Source organism: Dermochelys coriacea, chromosome 2 (assembly GCF_009764565.3).
Source record: "Dermochelys coriacea isolate rDerCor1 chromosome 2, rDerCor1.pri.v4, whole genome shotgun sequence".
NCBI classification, from domain to species: domain Eukaryota; kingdom Metazoa; phylum Chordata; order Testudines; family Dermochelyidae; genus Dermochelys; species Dermochelys coriacea.
The window spans coordinates 102,483,698-102,505,045 of record NC_050069.1 but is presented as its reverse complement, the minus strand read 5'-3'; the positions used below and the strand labels follow the sequence as shown (position 1 = coordinate 102,505,045).

The 21,348-nt window shown below is 38.8% G+C and overlaps 1 protein-coding gene across 3 annotated transcripts in view; it reads right to left on the bottom strand.

Annotated features, from left to right (window-relative positions):
* Window positions 1–21,348, bottom strand: part of TSHZ1 (teashirt zinc finger homeobox 1) — a 56,100-nt gene that overhangs the window by 25,172 nt on the left and 9,580 nt on the right. Inside the window, exon 1 of one of the 3 annotated variants that reach the window (XM_043508201.1) lies at window positions 12,908–13,022. The exons of the other annotated variants lie outside the window; for them this stretch is intronic. Coding sequence (XP_043364136.1) covers window positions 12,908–13,007 — 100 coding nt within the window. The 5' untranslated portion in view covers window positions 13,008–13,022. Of the gene's footprint in view, window positions 1–12,907; window positions 13,023–21,348 lie in introns of those variants that run through there. 3 annotated transcript variants of the gene reach the window in all.

Genomic DNA, 21,348 nt, shown 5'->3' with positions numbered 1-21,348 from the left:
GATGAAATTCAATGTTGATAAATGCAAAGTAATGCACACTGGAAAACATAATCCAAACTATACATATGAAAAGAAGGGGTCTAAATTAGCTATTATTACTCAAGAAAGAGATTTTGGAGTCATCGTGGATAGTTCTCTGGAAACATCTGCTCAATCTGCAGTGGCCGTCAAAAAAACTAACAGAATGTAAGAAACCATTAGGAAAGGGATAGATAATAAGACAGAAAATATCATAATGCCACTATATAAATCCACAATATGCCCACACATTGAATAGTGCATGCAGTTCTGGCTGCCCCCATCTCAAAAAAGATCTATTAGAATTGGAAAAAGTACAGAGAGGGATAACAAAAATACTGAGGGGTATGGAACAGCTTCCATATGAAGAGAGATTAAGAAGACTGGGACTGTTCATCTTGGAAAAGATTAATGGGGGGGAAATGGCGGAGGTCTATAAAATCATGACTGGTGAATGGAGAAAGTGAATAAGGAATTGTTATTTACTTCTTCACATAACACATGTACTTGGGGTCTCCCAATTAAATTAATAGGCAGCAGGTTTTAAACAAACATAAGGACCCTCGCTAGAATGCGCGTCTATATAGCATGAATTCACATATAACGTGGTCGCGGCAATGGATCCCAAATTTAAGTACTTTAATTGCAATTCATTTTAACAGGATATCGCACATGGATCCCAAATCCTGCGTTCTAGCAAGGGTCCGGTGTATTTCTTCACATAGGGGATGCTGTGAAGGCCAAAAATATAACTGGGTTAAAAAACCAATTAGTTAAGTTCATGGACGGTATGTCCATCAATAGCTATTAGGTAAGATGGTCAGGGATACAACCGCATGCTCTGGGTGTCCCTAAGCCTCTGAATGCTGGACACTGGGACTGGATGACAAGGGATGGCTCACTTTATAAATTGCCCTGTTCTGTTCATTCTCTCTGAAGCACCTAGTTACCAGACACTATCGGAAGACAAAATACTGGGCTAGGTGGACCATTGTTCTGATCCAGTATGGCTGTTCTTATGTTCTGTTTGAATCAATAAAAGGAGAACCTTCCTTATGTGTCATACAAACGCGGTGTCTTTTTATTATAAATCATTGAAAACATCCCACCAGCCCCTGTAAAGGACATCTCAGACACCTTGTTTTTCCAAAGGAGATATTGTCTCATACTGCTAATCTTCATTTTCAAAGAGATGCTAAGAGAGACAAGCATTTGGGCCATCCCATTAACCTGGGCAGGGAGAGGGCTGGAGTCAACAATTTTATTTGTTTTTACCTGTTCAAATAATACACTCCCTACTTTCAAACAAGAAATACTTCTCTGTATTTCTGTGCTCAGTAGTATAAAATTAATATACATTAGTAAAATAAGTTTATGAGGGCTTCCTTGGCTCTCTCTTTATGGTATTATAACATGCTCATCTATTGTTCTGGCAATCCCAAGATTTTACTATCATCCATACCCTTCATTAGAGACAGGCAGGGGAGTCTTCATAAATATATATTTAATTTTTCAGTTACATAATTATGGATTTTCTCCCAAGACAGACATTTAAAATATGAAGGATATCCTCTGCCAGGTTTCACGGTACAGCAAGTCAAATCTGGGGCCTAAAATACTTGGCAATATCATATTAAAAACAGTAATATATTTAGCACTGTGTGCATGAAAAGGGGTCCTGCTGTTCTAACGGAGCAAGGACCATGCCTTGCGATGTTCCCCAAATGTCTTGATGGTTGATGCTACACCAGAACGATAATTAAGAAACCACACATTATACCACAATACTGCAGTCTCAAACTTGGAATAAATTCCCCTTTCTCTAGCTGCAACATTTTTGAGCAGGACTTTAGCACTCCATTATTGTGAATGTTTTTTGGCCCAAGGCAAAAAATATTGACAAAGTTCCACCTCCAAGACAGTTATTGTCTCTGTATACTTGATAGCAGCCTTCAGAAGTTCACCTGCCAGTATTAAATCCTTGGTCTGGGTGAGAGAAGTAAAAATGTGCTAGCATACCAAGCTATTTTACTATAGCAGCAGCTCCTGCAGCAAATCAAATTGTTCTTTCAATTAAACCAGTTCAGTGCCTTAGAGAAGAAAGATCTTGCCTTTCCCCTCTCCAAAAAAACTACAGTTTATACCCAATCTGAAGTTTTTACTAGCACTGAGAGATAAGGGCTTTGACATTCTTTTTCCAGTGGCAAATAAACCACATCACAAAATTAAAACCACTTCAGGACATTTGAGTACAACTGACAACGTTCAAAAGAAATGTGCTGTCAAGTAGTTTAGGCCTCCATTGTCTTCAAGGTGTCAGGTACTCAGTTTGAACCTGCCCTCTGTAGAGCATATCAGCTGATTTTCCAAGAAACTGGAATCACGTGGTACAGTAAGCAGGATCAAACAATGTGTCAGGATAATGTCCTAGATTTAGGAAGGTCAGAAAGAATATGTCAAGGTGTGCTAAACTGTCCTGATATAAAGTGGTGATGCAAATAAAATAGAAGTTTTGTATCCTTCCAGGGGACAGGGAGGGAAAACTGCCCTAGGGAAAGCAAATGTCCTCTTGGTTTTATTATAATGTTTGACTTCAAAACTAATTTATCTAATTTTTATTAATGTAAAAGAACCCTTATGATCCTATGATCCACACAAACAAAGCTCTCCATACCTACTCCAAGTGCCAACCCCACTCACCTCACAGACAGAGCTTTGTTTACATGTGGGACCCAATATCAGAACAGAAATTCCTCTGATTTTATTATTTTAACCATATTTTCAGCTGGTAAATTGGATGTTACTATAACAAGGAGGACATTTGATAATAGAACATGCAACTTTAATTGTACAATATATGGGGCTTAAAGAGCCAGGTGGAAGTATCCCTTTAAATGAGGCAGCCATGGCTACCCTAGAATGGAAACCAAATGACCCCTAGTGGGTAATTTATCCAGGTTAGATATGAGGTCATTGAGGGGGCACAACAGAGAGGCTTGCATTCTGCAAGTAAAGTAAAGAATGTCAGAGACCAGAATTTCACAGCTTTAACTTCAGAGACAGCAGAGTGTTTCCCTGATGATGTTTAAAAGAAAGCTGTTAAATACCACAGCACCCAAACAACATTTTGGCCTGAAAAGAAGTTTAAACACCCAGACCTCATGCAAACATTTCATGTAGTAAGAGACATAAGGCAGTTTAAGATCAGAATTGCAACAGGTGGGATTGCAATGGTCCAGATTCTGCAAGTGTAGAGCTCCATAAAGTCGCACTGGATTTGCTGGAAGTTTAGAGAATTCAGCAGCTCATAGAATCAGGTCCTGTGTTGACACAGAAAGGAATCTGAAACAGGCTATCCAGATTTAAAACTCCTATGGGTTTTTAAATGATCCCTATTTTGTTTCAGATCTTTCTTAGCAGGAAAAGTTAGACAGCATATTATCTTATCCCTAATTTCTCTGTGAAAGATTTTTGCTGGTCCATTTTATGAGCTACGTTTCTGAAAATGCAACTGTTGGATCTCTCTCCCTCCCTCCTCAATCCCCACTCCCCCAGTCAACATGCTCCTCTGCCCCAAAGGCAGAAAAGTAAATCCAGCTTCTCTTCACCGATTATGGGCCTGATTTTAATTTGTGCAATAGTCCTTTTGATAACAATGCCTAGTTAAAACATCCATTAAAAAGTCTGTAGAAGTCATTTAATGGGGGGGGAGGGGAATCTAATAGGGTTCCATTGGAATTCCTCCATTAACTTTTAACAGCATTCTTTCTTCTAGTCAGTGTTGTAAAACAGGGATATTTCATAAAATGTAAGACTGGGCTCATTCTCCATGAGGTGACAGTTAGGTCAGCGGTCCCAAACTTTTTAGGCAACTATGACAGTTTACTGAAGTAACATCTCAGCTCTAACAACCAGTGTTGCCATCACTTATTTCATTGTAGTATGCACCACACCAGTCACCAGACTCCCAGTCACAAAGTGCCCTAAAGCACAGCGAAGCAGCACAAGTTCCACAACAGCTCAGAGTGCTAATCACACAGCAGAAGGTGGGCAGAGCACTAGGGCTCAGACACTAGTTACTAAAGAGACAACGTATCATTAGGCACTAGTTACTAAAGAGACAACGTATCCAAAAGTACCAGGACTGGTACACATGCCAGTTTCTGGGATTGGGAATTACTGCACACTTGTGTAGTGTTCTTTCATAAGAGGATCTCAAGGTGCTTTACACAGGAAGGCAAGTATAATTATCCTTATTTTACAAATGCAAACCGATGTCCAGAGAGGTGAAGTGTCTTACCCACTGTGGGTCAATGGCAAAGCTAGGAATAGAAACAGGCCTACTGACTCCCAAACACGTGCTCTAGCCACTAACATTAAAGTTTCCAACAAGATGCTGAAGTCAGTGGGGATTGAGAATGCTCCTTGCAGGACTGGGCTCAAAGTAAGGGAACTTATTGACTCTTGGAAGAAACCTTAGTGGTAGTGAAGCTTAACTCTCCAGCATGACAGATCTCCTCAAATCATATAGTCATAAGTGACAGGGGCAAGCAGAAAACAAACACAAAGCTTTTGTTCAAGGAGGTTCCAGGCTGTGCATATGAATAGTTCAGAACTCCATTGCCATCCTCCAATCCACGGAAAGTGAGGGGGAAATATTTTAAAGGTTACTGCAATTATATTTTTAAATTAAGTATTTCATTCATCACTAAGGAGTTAAAATATCCTATAAATCCAATTTTGCTTGTGCTTAAACCAGTTTTACACTGATACTGCTGTAACTCCATTGATTACAATGGAGTTACTCCAGGGTAACACTGAGAAAGTAATTAGACTTGGACAGCTGATCCTCTTTTAACGGGTGAGAAGGGGGGGAGTAGGCTTTTTTCCCCTTTCCACTCAAGCCAAGTTTCGGGGGGGAAAAACAGAATTCAAAATGCTATAAAACACCCCAACGTGCATGTGGTTATATACACACCTTTCTCAAGGGCTAGAATTATTTAGGTTTTGGCCTTGTGCTTCACAATGCACTGAACTGAGAAGATGTTTTACTACCAACTCACTGTATGCTTTTACTCCCATTTTCTTTCGCTGTGTCTTAAAATATGTCCTAAAAGCACAGAAAAAGAGCTGGAATAGATGAAAGAATAGTAATGCAGGGAATCAGAGAGACAGCAAGGGGAAAAATATTAAGAAAGTAGCTAAAAGAATGAAATAGTAACAAATAGGGATCTTAATTCTCATCTCACCCCAGTGTATATCAAGCTAACTCTGCTGAGGACACTGCAGTTATGCCAGTGAAAGTGAGAAAGAAGAGCGGTTGAGGCAGGAAGCTGGGGCATCTCACCAGAAAATACCATAGACATAAGCTCTCCATATTTAAATAAGGTGACACTTTTACCAGCAAAATTGATTTAACTGTAACCTGAACACATGCATTTGGTGAACCCCTTTTCCACACTATTTCAAGCAGTGAACAAGACACCAATCCCCAGAAAATAACAGCCCCATCTTTTTTTTTTTTTTTTTTTTTAAAAAGAACTAAGTCCGAGTAGGGATAGTTACCTGACAGAGGTAACTTGTAAAATAAGGAAAAAACAGAAAAAATGCAAGAAAACTTTATCTGATCCTAACCTTTATGTCTTATGTTGACATTTTTGGCACTATGACTGTTACCTCATGCATTTCCCACCATACAGCTGCCCTTCTCTCAATACTTTACTGAGCTTTGATTGTCAGCTGCTACAGGCCATTACCACTGCCCTGTGCTTTTACACTACAATCACTCCTTCCAATTTGCTTGCACTATTCACAAGCATCCCAGAATCCACTGCATGCTTGTGGTCAAGCAAACATGGAGCCAGAGACCATCCTGCAAGCCCTCAAGGCAGCAAGTTGCTGGAGTAGCAGGGTTGGTAATTAATGATAAAGGGAAGGAGATGTGGGGTCTGATCTAAAGAAAACCTGGCCATCTTGTTCATAGGAGAAAAAGATGAGAGCTCTTTGGAACAATTTTCTTTGGAAAGGGGGGTCTCAGGTATAGATGACTCTCCTACCCTTAATGGATTCTTATCATAGAATAAAGATAACCGGTGGGGGAAAGGTCATTTGTCTGGGCTTTAATTTCTTCTCTGAACCAATAAGCACCTGAACCAATTCACTGTTGCCTGACACATTGGGACCATGGGGCAAAATACACCTCTGGTGCTGCCTCATATCACATCACCACCAACGGGCAAGGTTTTGGCGAAAAAATGTCATTTCAAAGTTCTACTGCTATATTCTCTATCATACAGAAGCTGCACCAAAGCTCAGTAGTAAAGGAGTTTAAAAGAATTGGGTTCAATTCAGAGAAATAGGAGGGCCTGAGGTTCAGCACCATTCTAATATTTTCCCATATTAAGCAAATCTATGTTGGATTTGACAGCTCAGTAAACTGACAGAAGCTTTAGTAAGAAACACGTAAACTAGATACATGCAACAAAGAAGTGACGGAAGGGTAGTAGTGTGCTGACCGGAAAGGGCAGGCAGAATATATTTTTGCTGAAGTTTCTTCAAAACTGCAAGGCTACCACCACCTATACATCCATACAAAAATGGTGTGTGGGGGAAATGATCACATTCCTATCCTCAGACCTGGGGATCCTCTATGGGAGAGTATGTAAATAAGAGATTATAACTTCTCTTTGAGATATCAGAAGTTGCAGGGGTGTACCTTTCCCTGTTGCATTTGTATATGCAAATGATTTATATCCCAGCAATGTTTTCTTGTGGGATAGGAGTGCAGAGCAAGAGGCATACCTGACAAGATGTGTTTGATCAGAGTACCAGTCAAGTCAGAAGTATGGGACTGGCAGCAAGACTCTCCGACTGTAAACTGAACAGCTAATCTGGGGAAGGGAACTGTACTGCCACCACAATCTGGCGGAAATTGGGAACCTCCTAAAAGAAGATTACACTGAATTATGCAGAGGAGGAGAAGAAAAAAGACTAATGATAAGGGTTTCCCACTATCCTTAATACAAAATAGGAAAGATGTCACTTTTATCTGATCACCCAACAAAAATTCTTACCCTGTCTACACAATCCTTGATGGAGCAACTTGCGAGTTCACAGATACAGAGCACTTCCCAAACATGATACTAGTTATAAATTAAACTCTGGCTCAAATGGGGTATGCTGCATGTACAAATGCATGATCTTTATAGGGGGGAAAGAACAAAGCAGTGTATCATGGGTCATCAGTGGTAATGTAAATTAGCTGAGAGTGAGAGCATGACCATAACAACATAAGAACAGCCATACTGGGTCAGACCAATGGTCCATCTAGCCAGTATCCTGTCTGTCAACAGTAGCCAATGCCAGGTGCTCAGTACAGTCTAGTGAGTGGATAGAGTACTGGACTGGGAGTCAGGACCTGGGCTATATTCCTGACCTGATGGGTTACTTCACCTCTCTTGTGCTTCTCATTCCACTCCTACCATGTATCTGACATCTCTACATAGATTGTAATCTTGTGTGTTTGTGCAGCACTTTGCACATCGGGGCTGTGATCTTGGTTTGGAGCCTCTAGGCACCAAAGTATTTGTTATACAAATGCAAACAACAACAAAAATAATAATGTAAATATAAAGCCAAAGTATGCAAGAAAAAAAAAAACATTCAGAAACCCAGCCACTGAAGGATGGCAATTACAAGAGTAAGATGGTCACCTGATTCGATATCCTTAACTAAGCAAGCAACACAGCAAGCAACACAGAGAATTTAAAAAAAAAAAAATGCCTAAGTGCATTTTGGGATGAATGCATTTTGATTATAAACCCATCCCGCCACTCCTGTCAACCTCATTCTCATTATTTGGTCATGTGACTTTGTTCTCCAGAGTCTGGACAGTGCAGCTGGTTAAAAGTGTGGGAGTCTCTTCAGCTGTAATATAAACTTGTGATATGTATTTATGCTTTCGCCTTAGGAATGTATTGACAAAAGGAAGCACACAGCACCAAAAGCCTCAGAAAAACAGATATACCTCTGCAAATCAACTGGAAAATCCTACACGTTTTACAGAACACAACACTGCCCTGAAAACCTACAGGCCACTCAGCTGAAAACATGAGCACCAAGGTCCACTAAACATATCATAATAACAGAAACACCTGTGCTAATTAGTTCCCTGACACAAGTTAAGCACACAATAATGAAGCGACAAAGTGTTAACATTCACTGAATTGCCATATAATTACCACTGCATCCAATGGAGTTATCCACATACAGTATGTACGTCATTGTTATTGTTACTATGCAGTAACTATCAAATCACCATGTGTCATCACCGTAAAATTAAGTTGCTCCACTATGCAAACTCACACTGTGCAATAGCTCTCAAAATACCTTGCTCAGTTCAACCCTGTGCTGGGTTGGTCAAGTCCTTTGTGTACTGAGATATACTGAAGGCTAAAGGGCTAGGTACTTTAGCTTAGAGCATCTCAAAGAACAAGATTCTGCCCCTTTCCTCACACTGAGTAGTACCTTACTCCATGAATAGTTCCATTGAAATCAGGATACTACCTGACATGAGCAAAGGCAGTGGAACCTGTTCCAAGTGGTCCATTTTCACCTTATATTGCCCGTACAGCCTACATGAATATATCGTCCCCTCCACATCTGTAGTAATTATTATTTTAAAATCAGAAAGAGTAGAAAACCCTATCCCAAGCTGAGTTCTTACACCCTGGAAAGGGAGGAGAGCCAGAGTCCACTAAGGACCACATTATTGCCGATCTATTTTAGTAGGAAGGCACTCAAATACAACAGTGGGGGGAGAGGTGATTAGATACCTAAATATTTGGATTCATATTTCTTTCTGCATTTACATCCAAAAAAAGAACAAAGTAAGTGATACGGATATAAATTTAGGAGCATACACAAATCATTGAAGCAACTCAAGCGAAAGAGTAAGGTTGCAAGTAGTTCTCAACCTGGAAACCTCCTACACACTACACCAAACTCATTAGCAACTGCTAACAAGCCACCTAGTGTAAGCTCTGTGATACGTGAAAACATCATGGTGGGGATGTGTGATGACTGTTTTCATAACCTCAGTATTTTCATCACAAGGCGTACTTTGTGCATATCTTTTTACATTAACACTTGAAAGGTGCTCAAATGCTATTGGAACGGGAGCCCTATAAGTACCTACCTAGGTAACAGAGAGGCTTTGAGAGCAGCAGGCTGTTTACTATTAGCTTTAGCAACATTTAAACATGTGCACAACCAAACTTACAATAAAAACAGAACAAGAAAAAATTAACAAAGCTGTTGATGGGAGAAGCATGGCAAGAAAAGTCAGGTCTGATTGTATCTTCTCAGAGTGTTGGGCAGTATAAGAGTGTTTTCTTAAGATGTGGTAAAATCATAGTGAAGACAAGGCAGTTGTAGTTTTCACACATGGTCATAGTCAAGGTAAAATTACAACTACCTTGTCTTTACTACGATTTTGCCTTATGTTAGTTACCGTGTGTTAGCCAACACATGGTAAGAACATACCTTTATTCCTAGTGAAGTCTGGAGACTTAACTAGGGTGATTAACACTATTTCACTGCAAAACAGCACTGCAATGGCAGCAGCAGCATTTAACAGAACTCTTTGAAGCATTTTGTTGAAATGTCAAGCTTTCACTGTGGATGTATCTGGTATATAGGGCAGCCGGGACCAGGAGGCAGATTTCTGACCCGTGTTCCAGTTACATTAGACAGCATATAAGTGGTTAAAAGAGTCTACACCTTCTCCTTGAGTTTTTATATGGAATATATCTCTGACAACCTATATTAGACTTTTCCATCAGCCTGCAGTGTACAAGATTACAATATAGCAGACAGATACTACTTCTGATTAGCTGAAACAAACAGAGTATTTGACTACTTTCATATTGCTAATTTATACATATAGTGTCTAGACCAGACTCTAAATATTTCCTATCAGCCCTGTTCAAATGCTCTCCAGAAACCTTTGCACCAGTTCCCACCACGTTTCATAAGAAACAATGGTCTATGAAGCCCTGCTGACAGTTGAGGGACAACTAGTTACAAATGATTTCAGGAAAAGTCCAAAGAGAGGGAATGAAAGCTGGTTTATGTCCCCATGCCATACCTAGGCCATGCCTATATTAGCAAAGATAGGGCCTGCAAATCACCAGTAGTACTGCTCTACAATGGTGGTAGCAATGGTAGAAGAACAGCATATACAGGTTTCAGAAGATTTTAACTACTGTGTCATTAACCCTGCTCTGAGTAAAGTGTATGAGTGTTTTCTACACTACAATCTCCACCATTGTTTCACTGGGAATCATGGGCCTCATTTTTGTTGGTGAAAGAAAGGTCCTAAACTACTACTCCCATGACTGTCAAGATCCATTCCTCGTCTAAACATGCCCAGCATTATTAAATATATAAGACCTATTCCTTAAAATTCTGTAATACTGAGGAAACAACATCCTGCCGCTAGTAAAAACTAGACTTTAGTATGAGCATATGAATATTTCTGAAGGATACTAGGTAGCATGTTGTACACTGGGACCTTTTTAAATATTGCTTTAAAAGATCTAGACTTGTGTTAAATGTGATACTCAAGGCAAACAATGCACCAAATTAGGGGGGAAGGGAGCATGACAGTCTCTCTTCAATTTTGCATGCATGATAATGTTTTTAACCAATAAGGTCATACCTGCATGTGATGAGTGACAACTTTTCAGCTTGATTCAAAGCAAACAGCTGCTGGTTTGATTGCCTAGCAACTAAAATTTGATGGATGACCCTTAAGATGGATAACTAGCATAAATCACCTCATTCAGACTCTCAGGGAAAAAAATAAAAAACAATGGTTTTCATGACATTTCCTGCACTCTGTAATATGCCATGATAAATTTGGCTACTTTATGGATGCACAGTTGTGGCTGCTGAAATTCGACACTTTTGTTTTGTGTTTTCTGCACTTCTTGGAGGCCCCTCTGTAAGGTGTGTTCATATTAATATACTCCACTGTCAGAAGAAAAGCACCATACCAAAGCCACTGTCAGTCTCCACAAGGCAAAGAGAATCTGTATGGAATCTCTGCATCACCAAACAGCTTTTAATCAGGAAACAGCAGTCTTATATCATAACTATGGCACTGGGCTACATGTATTAATAATGGTTACAATATATTTAGTGTAATGACTTGACCCGGTCAACATTATTGATGCTGTGATTAATATGAATTTGATAAACTGCTTCCTGTTTGAAGACATTTCATATGTTTCTCAATGAGGAGAAAAATACTTTTAATGTGTAAGTAAATATACTAGACCTCTATAGGGCCTGATTCTGATCTCAATTACACTGATCTAAATCCAGAAGTCAGTGGAGTTACTCAGGGTTTACATTAGTGTTCCTGAAATCAGAATCTGGACCACAGGCTTACATTTATCTGATTAACAGAAAAATACTAGTGATTAAAAATATCTACACGGCAAACCATATTCTTTCAAGAGACTGTTCAGAGAGAAAGGGAAATTCCCCTCATTGTTCCACATAATGGAATCTATCTGATTGTTATGTACAGAATACATGTGCATTCAAAAACAGATGTTCATAATTGTTTCCATTGTTGTTGGTTTTTTAAAACTTATGAGCATGACTGTTCATACGAAAGCTCTCTTACTGACTTTGGTTTATGACAGTAAAGTGATCCCTGATTTGGTTTAAAAAAGAAAACATGGAGGTAGATGGGGCATTGAGTTAGGGCACTATACTTCCCTTCTGGAAATGAAGGCTCAAATCTTAGTCTGGCGATGAGTTCCCAAGTGAAAATGAATTTGGTGAGCTCCACCTTATTCCTAGTAAATGTCAGTCCATGTCACTAATGGTCAAAGATATAATGGGCAATTTCTCATAAGAAGTATACACTGGAATAAAAGGAATGTTGCAGGCTGAGATTGAGACGTATTGGCAGAAATGTGTGGGAGAAGCTTGCACACCTGTCTGCACTATATCTGAAACTAATCAGTGTTGTATGTCACCAACTTCCCTAAATTCACCTGAACATTCTCAGGAGAATTAAAAGCTAATTAGTTTTAATGAAAAATAAAAATCACACATGGAAAAGGTCATGTTCTAAAGTATGACACATACTGTAATGAATTCAACAAACCATTGCTAAAGCTATGTAAGTAACAGTATCTCAGCTAAGCCACTTCTTCATATATTCTCTTTTCATAGGATTGAGGGTGGCTTTCTGGAACATATACCCTGAAAGTACAGGTACATTTTCACCTGCAAAATCCAGTTCTCTATTTCCAAATATCACGTGAAAGCAGCAAAACAAAACAACAACTGGTTAAGTGTTCACCCTGAAGTTCTTAAACCTAGCTGACCCCTTGTAGGAAAGTCCTTTTGCACAATCAGGCTACAAACCATAAACTGGACATATGTCAATATGCAGGAATTTTACATTATACATAGTGAACAATCCCAATCAGGCTGTTGGGATTGCCATATTTCTCAGATGTTCCACAAGGTAACCAACCAGGCTGGCCATAGCTGTAGGACACCTCATGCAGGGAGTGTATATATAGTTTAGACTCCACTTGTATTTCTAAGCATAAACCAATGTAACAATGTGGAATACTAGTTATCTGGATTAATCTGAAGCTTCCAGAATTTCAGACCATGGTACCCTACAAAAGTAATCTTAAGTGGCAGCATGGCTGAGCTGTGTCAAACAGTGACATGATTGAGAGCAAAGGCAACTCAGACATGCAAGTCTTGACTGAACTTCCATTAACATACCATATGATATGCTTAAGCTAGGATTACTTATATACATATAACAGTCATACACAATCTCTCTATTTACCTCTCTGATGCCTCAGTGAAGGACCTGCTAAGGACAAGAAGGCATGCTGGCCCTTTAAAACTGAAATGCTTGTTTCCTTTCTGTAAGAAAAGTAAATCATGCTATAGTGAGTAGAGCTTTGAAAAAGCATCCATCCATTAAAGTTCATGGATCCTCGTTTCCAGATTGTCCCTCCCCTGGCTGTGTCTCAAGTTACAGCCTTGTACAATCCAAGTCTAAATAATATTCACCATGATAAATGATACCATAACTCCGATATCCACAATCAATCTTTGCTTTAAAGATACATCAATCTTCAATAATGTTGATGGGGATTCTGTAAAATGGGAAACGTGACTGTTTTCCCGACCTCCTAACACTGGGGGAAGGAAGCTCTGAGTGATGGCTGTCAGCCCACATCTGGCTGCAAAAATAAATTAGCCTTATGTAGACAAATGAAAGGACCAGCCCTGACTAGAAAACAGTCACTCCTGAACAATAGCTAATTTATAGGATTCCTTTCTGGAAAGTTCCTGGCTGAAGCTACAGTCTCCTTAGCTATCTCTTTAAATAATATCTGATGCTGTAAATAACTTCAGTGTGGTAGGAACTATGAAAAGTACACAGAGGATGTGGGGGGGGGGGAGACAATAACTTTCTCACAATCTTTGCACATGCTCAACATGTAAAATTCACTAAAAAAAAGAAAAACGTTTATGTCAGCAAAAATATTTTTTTATTTTGACAACATGTTCCTCTCTGTTTGACAAAATATTATTTTGCTTTACCTCTTTTTTCATCATCTGGCTATAGGACTGCAGATATTAAACAATTCAGGGCAAGTGACAGCTGGAGGGGTAAGGGGAAGCTGTTTTTTCCCCCTCCTTAAGTACAATCAGCTTTTTCTCTTTTTTCCCCTTTTTCAAATACTTTACACAGAGAGAGTATTGAGTCCTAACGAGGTCACTCCCTTTATGCAGGTGTTATGTAACTCAAACACTATAAAGTGCTATATAAAAGAAAATATCTGCTATATTTCAGCACAAGGAAACTTAAAACAGGTGGAACACAGAAGAAAACTCACCCTCTCACACACACACACACACCACAAATCTCTACCTGTGCACAGTACAGTGGCTACCCTTTTTTCACGACTGAAGTACTTTATTACCTTATTCTTTATGTCTTTGACCTTGTCCTGCTGTAGGAAAACCTAGGACTTTTAAATTCTTATACCATACAATATAGAGAAAAAAAATAAGTACTTTTCAGCAGTAGGAGGAGAAAGAGATCAGGGAACAGAACTTTGCAGCCCTATCTGTGTTATTTCTGTGCACCATAATGGGCTCTGCATTTGGGCTTCAGAACTCTTTGAGGGAGATTCTGTGCCAGTGGTGATGGTTGGTTGGTGCAGTGGTGAGGGTTAATTCTGTGAAGGTTGAAGGACTTACAGTAACGCTGTGAAGACAGAAAGATCACAGGCTTTCCTGGCAAGAGCCTCGCAGAGGGTAGGAGGGGACTACAAAATGAACTCTCTCAGGCTTTGTCGTGTACGTTTCCCAAGGCCCAGCCTGGCCCCTTTGATAAATGACACATGTCATTCTGTCAGAGGCTGACACTGCAGCTGGGAGGGCTGGTGATGTATGACTCCACTGAAAAGGAAATCAACTTTTTGGCACCAAGTAAGACTGTGCCCTATATAAGGATTTTGTTTCTCAAAAAGTGAAAGATAGACTTAGGATTTAAAAAAAAAGTTGAAAAACAGATTGAACGACAGCTTACACTTAACATAAATTAACTTGGTAATGGTGAAATGTGCTAGCCTGTGATAAATAAAAGCTACATTAGTCAATTATTAATCACACTCCAACTTGTAGCCAAAACCCATGACTTAAATCTGAGGCCTGAGCTGCCTTACAAACAGATAAGACAGTGTTTGATAGATGTCTTGCATAGTGTAATCAGGAAGGAATCAAAGGCTTAGTGGTTTAACCAATGGGGGTGTGTGGAAGGTTCTGGAAACTGGGACTGGGTAAAGTGGATAACTGGATTGAAAGCACCCTTTCACTGGGGATACAGTATATCTTTTGACTGCTTTAAAAAAAAGAAACAGACAGACAGAGACGTATCTGAATTTGGTTTACTCTTTTTATATATATGTGTGTATATATATCTATATAGATATATACACATACACACACACACAGAGGAATGTCTTGAAATAGTATTTTCCACCCCCACCTCCTACCACCACTACTGTGTTAAATCATTTCAATCTGATCACTATTAAATGGATTCTTACCGAGACATCAAGTGTTTCAAATATGATCATTTTGCACGGATTACAATTTAAGCATTTTATTTAATCGAATGAACTTGCATCGAGCTGCAACACATTCATGCAGATACAAGCTGTACAGAAAAAGCACAAAGCTACATAATCTAAACGATTCCTATTCAACCAAGCTCTAAAGACAAAATAAAAGATTTCAGCTTAAAAAATAAAAAACACTGAAATACCATCGATGGATGGGGGGAGGGATGCCGTATTAAACAGGCTGCATTAAACATATCTGAAAGGCTGAGCTTACATGTCACCTGGAAAGGACACAGTCCTAGAGTAGATGCAGCTGTTTGTCCGTGTTCTTTATGCAGGACAATATAATGGCCTCTCTTCCAGTGCAATTCACCCGCAGGGTGACTTTCATCCCTCGGTGCAGAGGGCCAGCATAAAGTCTATGTAGTGCCTAAATCTCGCTCCCATGTTTACTGGGCCTTAACCTGACCATCTGCACAGAGGGGAATTTCACACAGGTGTGAATTTCACCCTCTTCCCCCCTGCCCCCCTGTGCGGAAGGTCCTCACAATACCATTTAAACACTAAGCTGAAGCAGGGCTTAAGTGGTGCATACAGCCTTGTGTGGACCCTCTGCATAGAGGTAAATTACGCTAATCACGTACACGAATGCACGGGTGCACCCCTGTGACCTAGGAGGACCAGGCAGCAAATGTGAAAAATCGGGATGGGAATGGGGGGGTAATAGCAGCCTACATAAGAAAAAGACCCAAAGATCGGGACTGTCCCTATAAAGGTCAGTCACTTGCAGGACCAGATCAGTTTCCTGTTAAAGTCAGCTGGAGTTTTGTGACTGATTTCAAGAAGAGCAGCATCAGGCACTTAGACTCCAGTTCAAGAAAGCACCTAAGCACATGCTTTAATGCTTTCCTGAACTGGTGCTTCACAAGGACCACTTCTTATCAAAGGCAGTAGTATTATTTAGTCATTTGTTTCTCAGTCAGAATTTACATATGCCAAACATATGTAACCCTGGAAATCCATTTTACCTGCTCAACCTCTAGACAATTCAAACACAGGGGACAACTATGGTAAGATATGGGTGACTGTAGCTTATAATTATGACATTAAAAAGATGCACATGCCTAACTAAAGAACATAAGTTACATCAACCAATACAGACTGTGGCAGGAAATATCTCTCCATGCATGCATATGATGCAGAGTTCAAATTGTAAGAAGGGAACTCCCCTTCTTCTCTTCTTTCTGCTTTATTATTATATTATTTGTAATACAATAACACACAGAAGTCCTAATGAGGATCAGGATACTATGGTGCTAGGAGCTGTACCAACAAACTGTAAGAGACAAACACTGAATGTTAATTAAAGGAAGCTGTATTTCCCTGCTTCATGTGCGGGGTATGTAGCCAGTTTGTTTCAGCAAACACAAAGATAAAGGCAGAAAGGATGTAGCTAATGCTGTCCAAGCACTATGACATCACATACTGTAGCCAGAGCTTAAATAACATACATACGCATACATGCACACCAGTCCAACTTCAGGATTTTACATGCAAAGCAACACGTTTCTATATGTTGTGACATGGAATTGACAGAAGAACCCTGAAGGTGCTAATTTCAACTGACTTCAGCCTTTACAAGTAAAATTAAACTCAGTTTAGTATACGTAAAATCTCAGATAAACTCAACCAGCTAAAAAACGACAGCAATTCTCTAAATCACAGAAGCTAAATCACAGAAGCTATCCCTATCCTCCAATTCAAAGGTGCTACAAAAGTGGTTTAATTAGGCAATTTAAAAAATACCACCACAAATTTCAAAGTAAATGAAATGAGCAGGGCACATGAAATTCAAACTTTAGTGACAACCCCTATAGGCAGCACAGTTATTTTCTCAACATGTGTGAAAGTTGGCTGTAGGAAGGAGGATGAGGAATAGGGAAAAATTGTGCATTTTAACACACACACACACACACACACACACACACACACACACACACACACACACGCTGGTGTTTTAAACTTTTGCCTTCCTTTTGCTGAAATATAATTTTTTAAGTCCATAAAAAAATTCAGATAGTGTGCAGAATGTTTATATATTACCAAGGTCTCCCTTTAAAAGGTTTATACTTTTACTTTATGACCTGTCCTTGATTTGACACTTCCGCTCATCAGAAAGGGATTTATAAAATAATCCTGAAGGTGAGGAACAGACATCTGTCAGGGACTGGCTGGGTTTCACTTTGCGAAATTTAAGAAGGGAGAGAAATCCTGTTAAGCTCTTTTTAGTCACCAATAGACATCAAAGGTAATAATTAAAGAAGACAGACATCATAAAAAATAAATTTATGTAGTTCTTTATAATGCACAAGCACTCTAGTGTGTAAAATATCTATTAGGCAAAAAGAAAATACAACATTCCAAATGAGCAAAACTGTTTTGTTTTCATTTTCTGCCTACTTGAAAAATATTTTTTTAAAAACACAAGTTTAAACTAAAGTCTTTCAAAACCTTTGCCATCTGTGGGTACATGAACTATGGATGACCCCGAATGATTTGCACTCTGCTCAGAATCCCTTAGAAAGCACGGGAAAAAGTATCATTAAGAATGACTGATGACTGCCAGTCATGGTTGACCTCACCCAGGCTTTGGTCTCTGCCTCAGTAATAAGCTGTCCTTTATTAGCACCAACACTCCATAAAAGGGGTGTGTTTAGTCACAGGATAGTGGCCTTCTAATGCTCATTGCTTCTCCCAGAAAGATTGATTAGTACTCATTTTTACTGCCTTCACAGTATATACAGTGACAGTACTGCAAAGTGTCAGGGCTTGCAATATTGATGATCAGTACGACTACAAACTAGAGATTTGGAAAAGGCAGAAAAGTGGGAAGTTCACTTTTCTTTTTAGTTGGGAAAAAAAAAAAAAAGACAACAGAACACATGTGCAACTGATATCCTGGCCCAATTAAGCAAATTTTAGGGAAGGAACTTCATCTCCCTGAATAAAGACTATTAAAATGTGAAACTTAAGGGGGAAATTTTTTATTTTATTTTATTTTTATTTTTATTTTTTGCTTTAAGAACTCACAAGCTTATTTCTTTCAGCTATTTGGACATCAAGACGTAATGGTTACCAAATAGATGATCCTCATTTTTTACTTCCCATAAACTGATATTTCTGAATGGCTTCTAAGAGGTATCTGTAAGAAAGAAAAGTCTTTTGTAAACACTGAGTTTGGATGCCCTTGGTTTTCAAGCTATTGCAATACCCCCTTCAGCAGGTGCCACTCTGGGAGGGTGGGGCAGAAAAAGAGAAAGCAAAGGAAATGTGTCACTTGTATTTCTTCTCCTGCCCAAATTCCCTCCTGCACTTTTTATAGGACCTGATTCCTCACCACTGAGGTCAAAGGGTTATTTGCAAATCACTCCAGTGAAAGCAGGATCAGAACCATAAGATGGCAAAGAAGGGGAATACTGGTTGGCAGAGTCATACAAACTATTACCCAAATTTACATGGAGGTCCAATGTTAACAGACTATTTAAAACAGAACAAGGCCCAGCTCTGTCCCTTACACAGGTAAGGATTAGTGAGTTTCTCTACATGAAGAAATTCTGATTACACAAATTACTTTGTACAACCATGCCTTGACTTGATTTTTTTTTAAGTGAAAACAGCCTCAAAGTTTGATACTTTCAGCAGGGGCTTTATCACAGTAATGGCCAGCTCAAAGTTATATTGTGATGGTTTAATACGGAACACCTTGTCCATATGGCTGCTCCTAGGAACCAGTCATTTCACATGTTACAGCAAGAAGCGGCTGAAAAAAAAAGGCATGTTTTACTGTTAGTTTTATATAAATGGGAACTGAAGCACAGCAGCCTCAGACCAAAAAGTATTACAGCAAGAGTTCACTGCATGAATAATAGGATGCCCTACTGCTGTGACACATTCTGTACTTTGAAATAAATATTAGTCCTAATACTTAGGTTTTAAATTCATATATTTTAAAGCTGAGCTGTAACAATGACACTTGCAATTGTGATGATTTGCCAATAAGGCATATTAACCATTTTGCAAAGTGATGTCTCTTGTATTCAGCCTGCTATGCTGCCTTAGCAATTTCTTACTGTAAATATTATCAAGTTATCTTTCTTTAAAAAACACACACTGGATGTTGAAGAGTGGAGGCTCCAAATTCACATTCACACTTTCATTGTTGGCCTAACTTTGGTATCAGCTTTTTATATTTATAGCCACAATTTACTTGGATATATATTACTCTTTTTTAATTTTTTCTTCCTGTTATATGTGACAAAATTTTCTACAACGTAATGGCCCTTATTCTAAGCCACTGAACCAATGGAAAGACTCCTATTGACTTCCTTGGTCTTTGGATCAGACTCTAGCTGAGATGCATACATCCTTCTCCAATCCTCTTCTTTCCATGTCTCCCTTTCACTTATTATATTTTAAATTAATACCTTTTAAAAAACTAGTATTTCACCTATACTGATAATATGCAACATTTGCTTATAAAAATATAAAAATCAGAATTTAAAACTACGACTTGCAAAGAAGAGCAGAAATATTACTACTTCAGATCTAGGAATACATACACCGCCCAATATTTTAGGTGACCCTGCTGTACAGAGGAAAATGGAGACAATGATAAGCAGCACTCTGACTATTAGCTTAGAGGGATTCTACTTGGCTGTATTCCTGCAGCATGCATCGCAATCACAATAATAAAGAAATCCTGTATTCCAGCCTAATTCACCGAGAAATAGAAATGCTGAAAATTTAAAATAATTAAGTCAGTTCTAGGTTTTTCAAAATGGAACGCAAGCCTCTTTTTCATACTAGCTCTGTATTTCAGAAAGATACAATAGACATGGAAGAAAAAATGTCTATCAACTAAAATAAACTGCTTAGTGCTGCAGCAGAGTGGTGAACGAACAACAAGAGCAAATCAAGAAATGAGACACTGGGTGGGGGGGGGAAGGTTAAACAGGCAGTTTGGCTAATAGGCCTGCTCCTGGAAATATAAAAAAGGAAGGAATATCAAAGTTATGGTCTGATCTTATTTTTTAAAAATTTTGCTCTGTATTGAATCTATAATCAGTGAAGTGGAGCTCAGTGTAAGCAGTTAGTTAACAAGTATATTAAGCTGGGGATTCAACTCAGGTACTGTATTCTCACAATTAATAGGATTTCCAAGCAGGTGTTTTACTGGTGAAGCCACACAAACCTAGGCGTGAACTCAGAAATTGACTAGGGCTAGCATTCTTCATGTAAAGCTGCCTCTATGTATCGAAGTATGATAATCAGAGGCCACACTTCCATTCTTGATTAGTTTTAAATTGTTAAATACAAAATTAACAAGGCAGAAATAAAAAAAAAGTTGCGGCCAAAGCGCATACCATAGACACACTACATATCACAGAAAATGGCACACCAAATCCACAGTAGTTGTGGTGGTTATTTTATTTTGGAGTATCTCCTATCACAAATACTTTTGCCATCTGTAGTTAGAATATCTGGTTGCAGGAGTACAAAAACTAATTGACAAGCACATATTTGAATATTTACATAAGAAATTTGTATTGTCAAATACACTACTAACAAACTATTTTGGGGGATTCTGCAAAAAGAGTATGATGCTCACCCTTCAGTCCACCTGCTGTTACCGTACTGGGTGTCTTAAAATAAGATTCCCAATACGGTATTCAAATGACTGGTTATTTAAATGACTGAACTAGATAACTGCCTGTACTTTTAAGCATATGCCCATATTCCCAGTTTATTTGGTATATACACAAGAATAAAAATGTCCATGCATCCACTACACATTGAACTATGTTGTACATACATTTACACTGCAGATGTGTGTGTGATCATTCACAGTATTGTTCATTTAGTTATGACCAGCTTTTATAGTACTCAGCCTAAAGGAAAACTGTTTCTGATATCCCTATTAATAAGCATCTTATATCCTAAAAGTATATAGCAAATAATTTTTAAGAGAATTGATCAAGAAAGATGTCAAAATGCATTATGGCTGGTGGGTTTTGTTTTTTTTTTTTTAAATCCAAGGATATATCAGAAATCAAAAACTGTGCGAAAGTCTACAATTATTCTACAG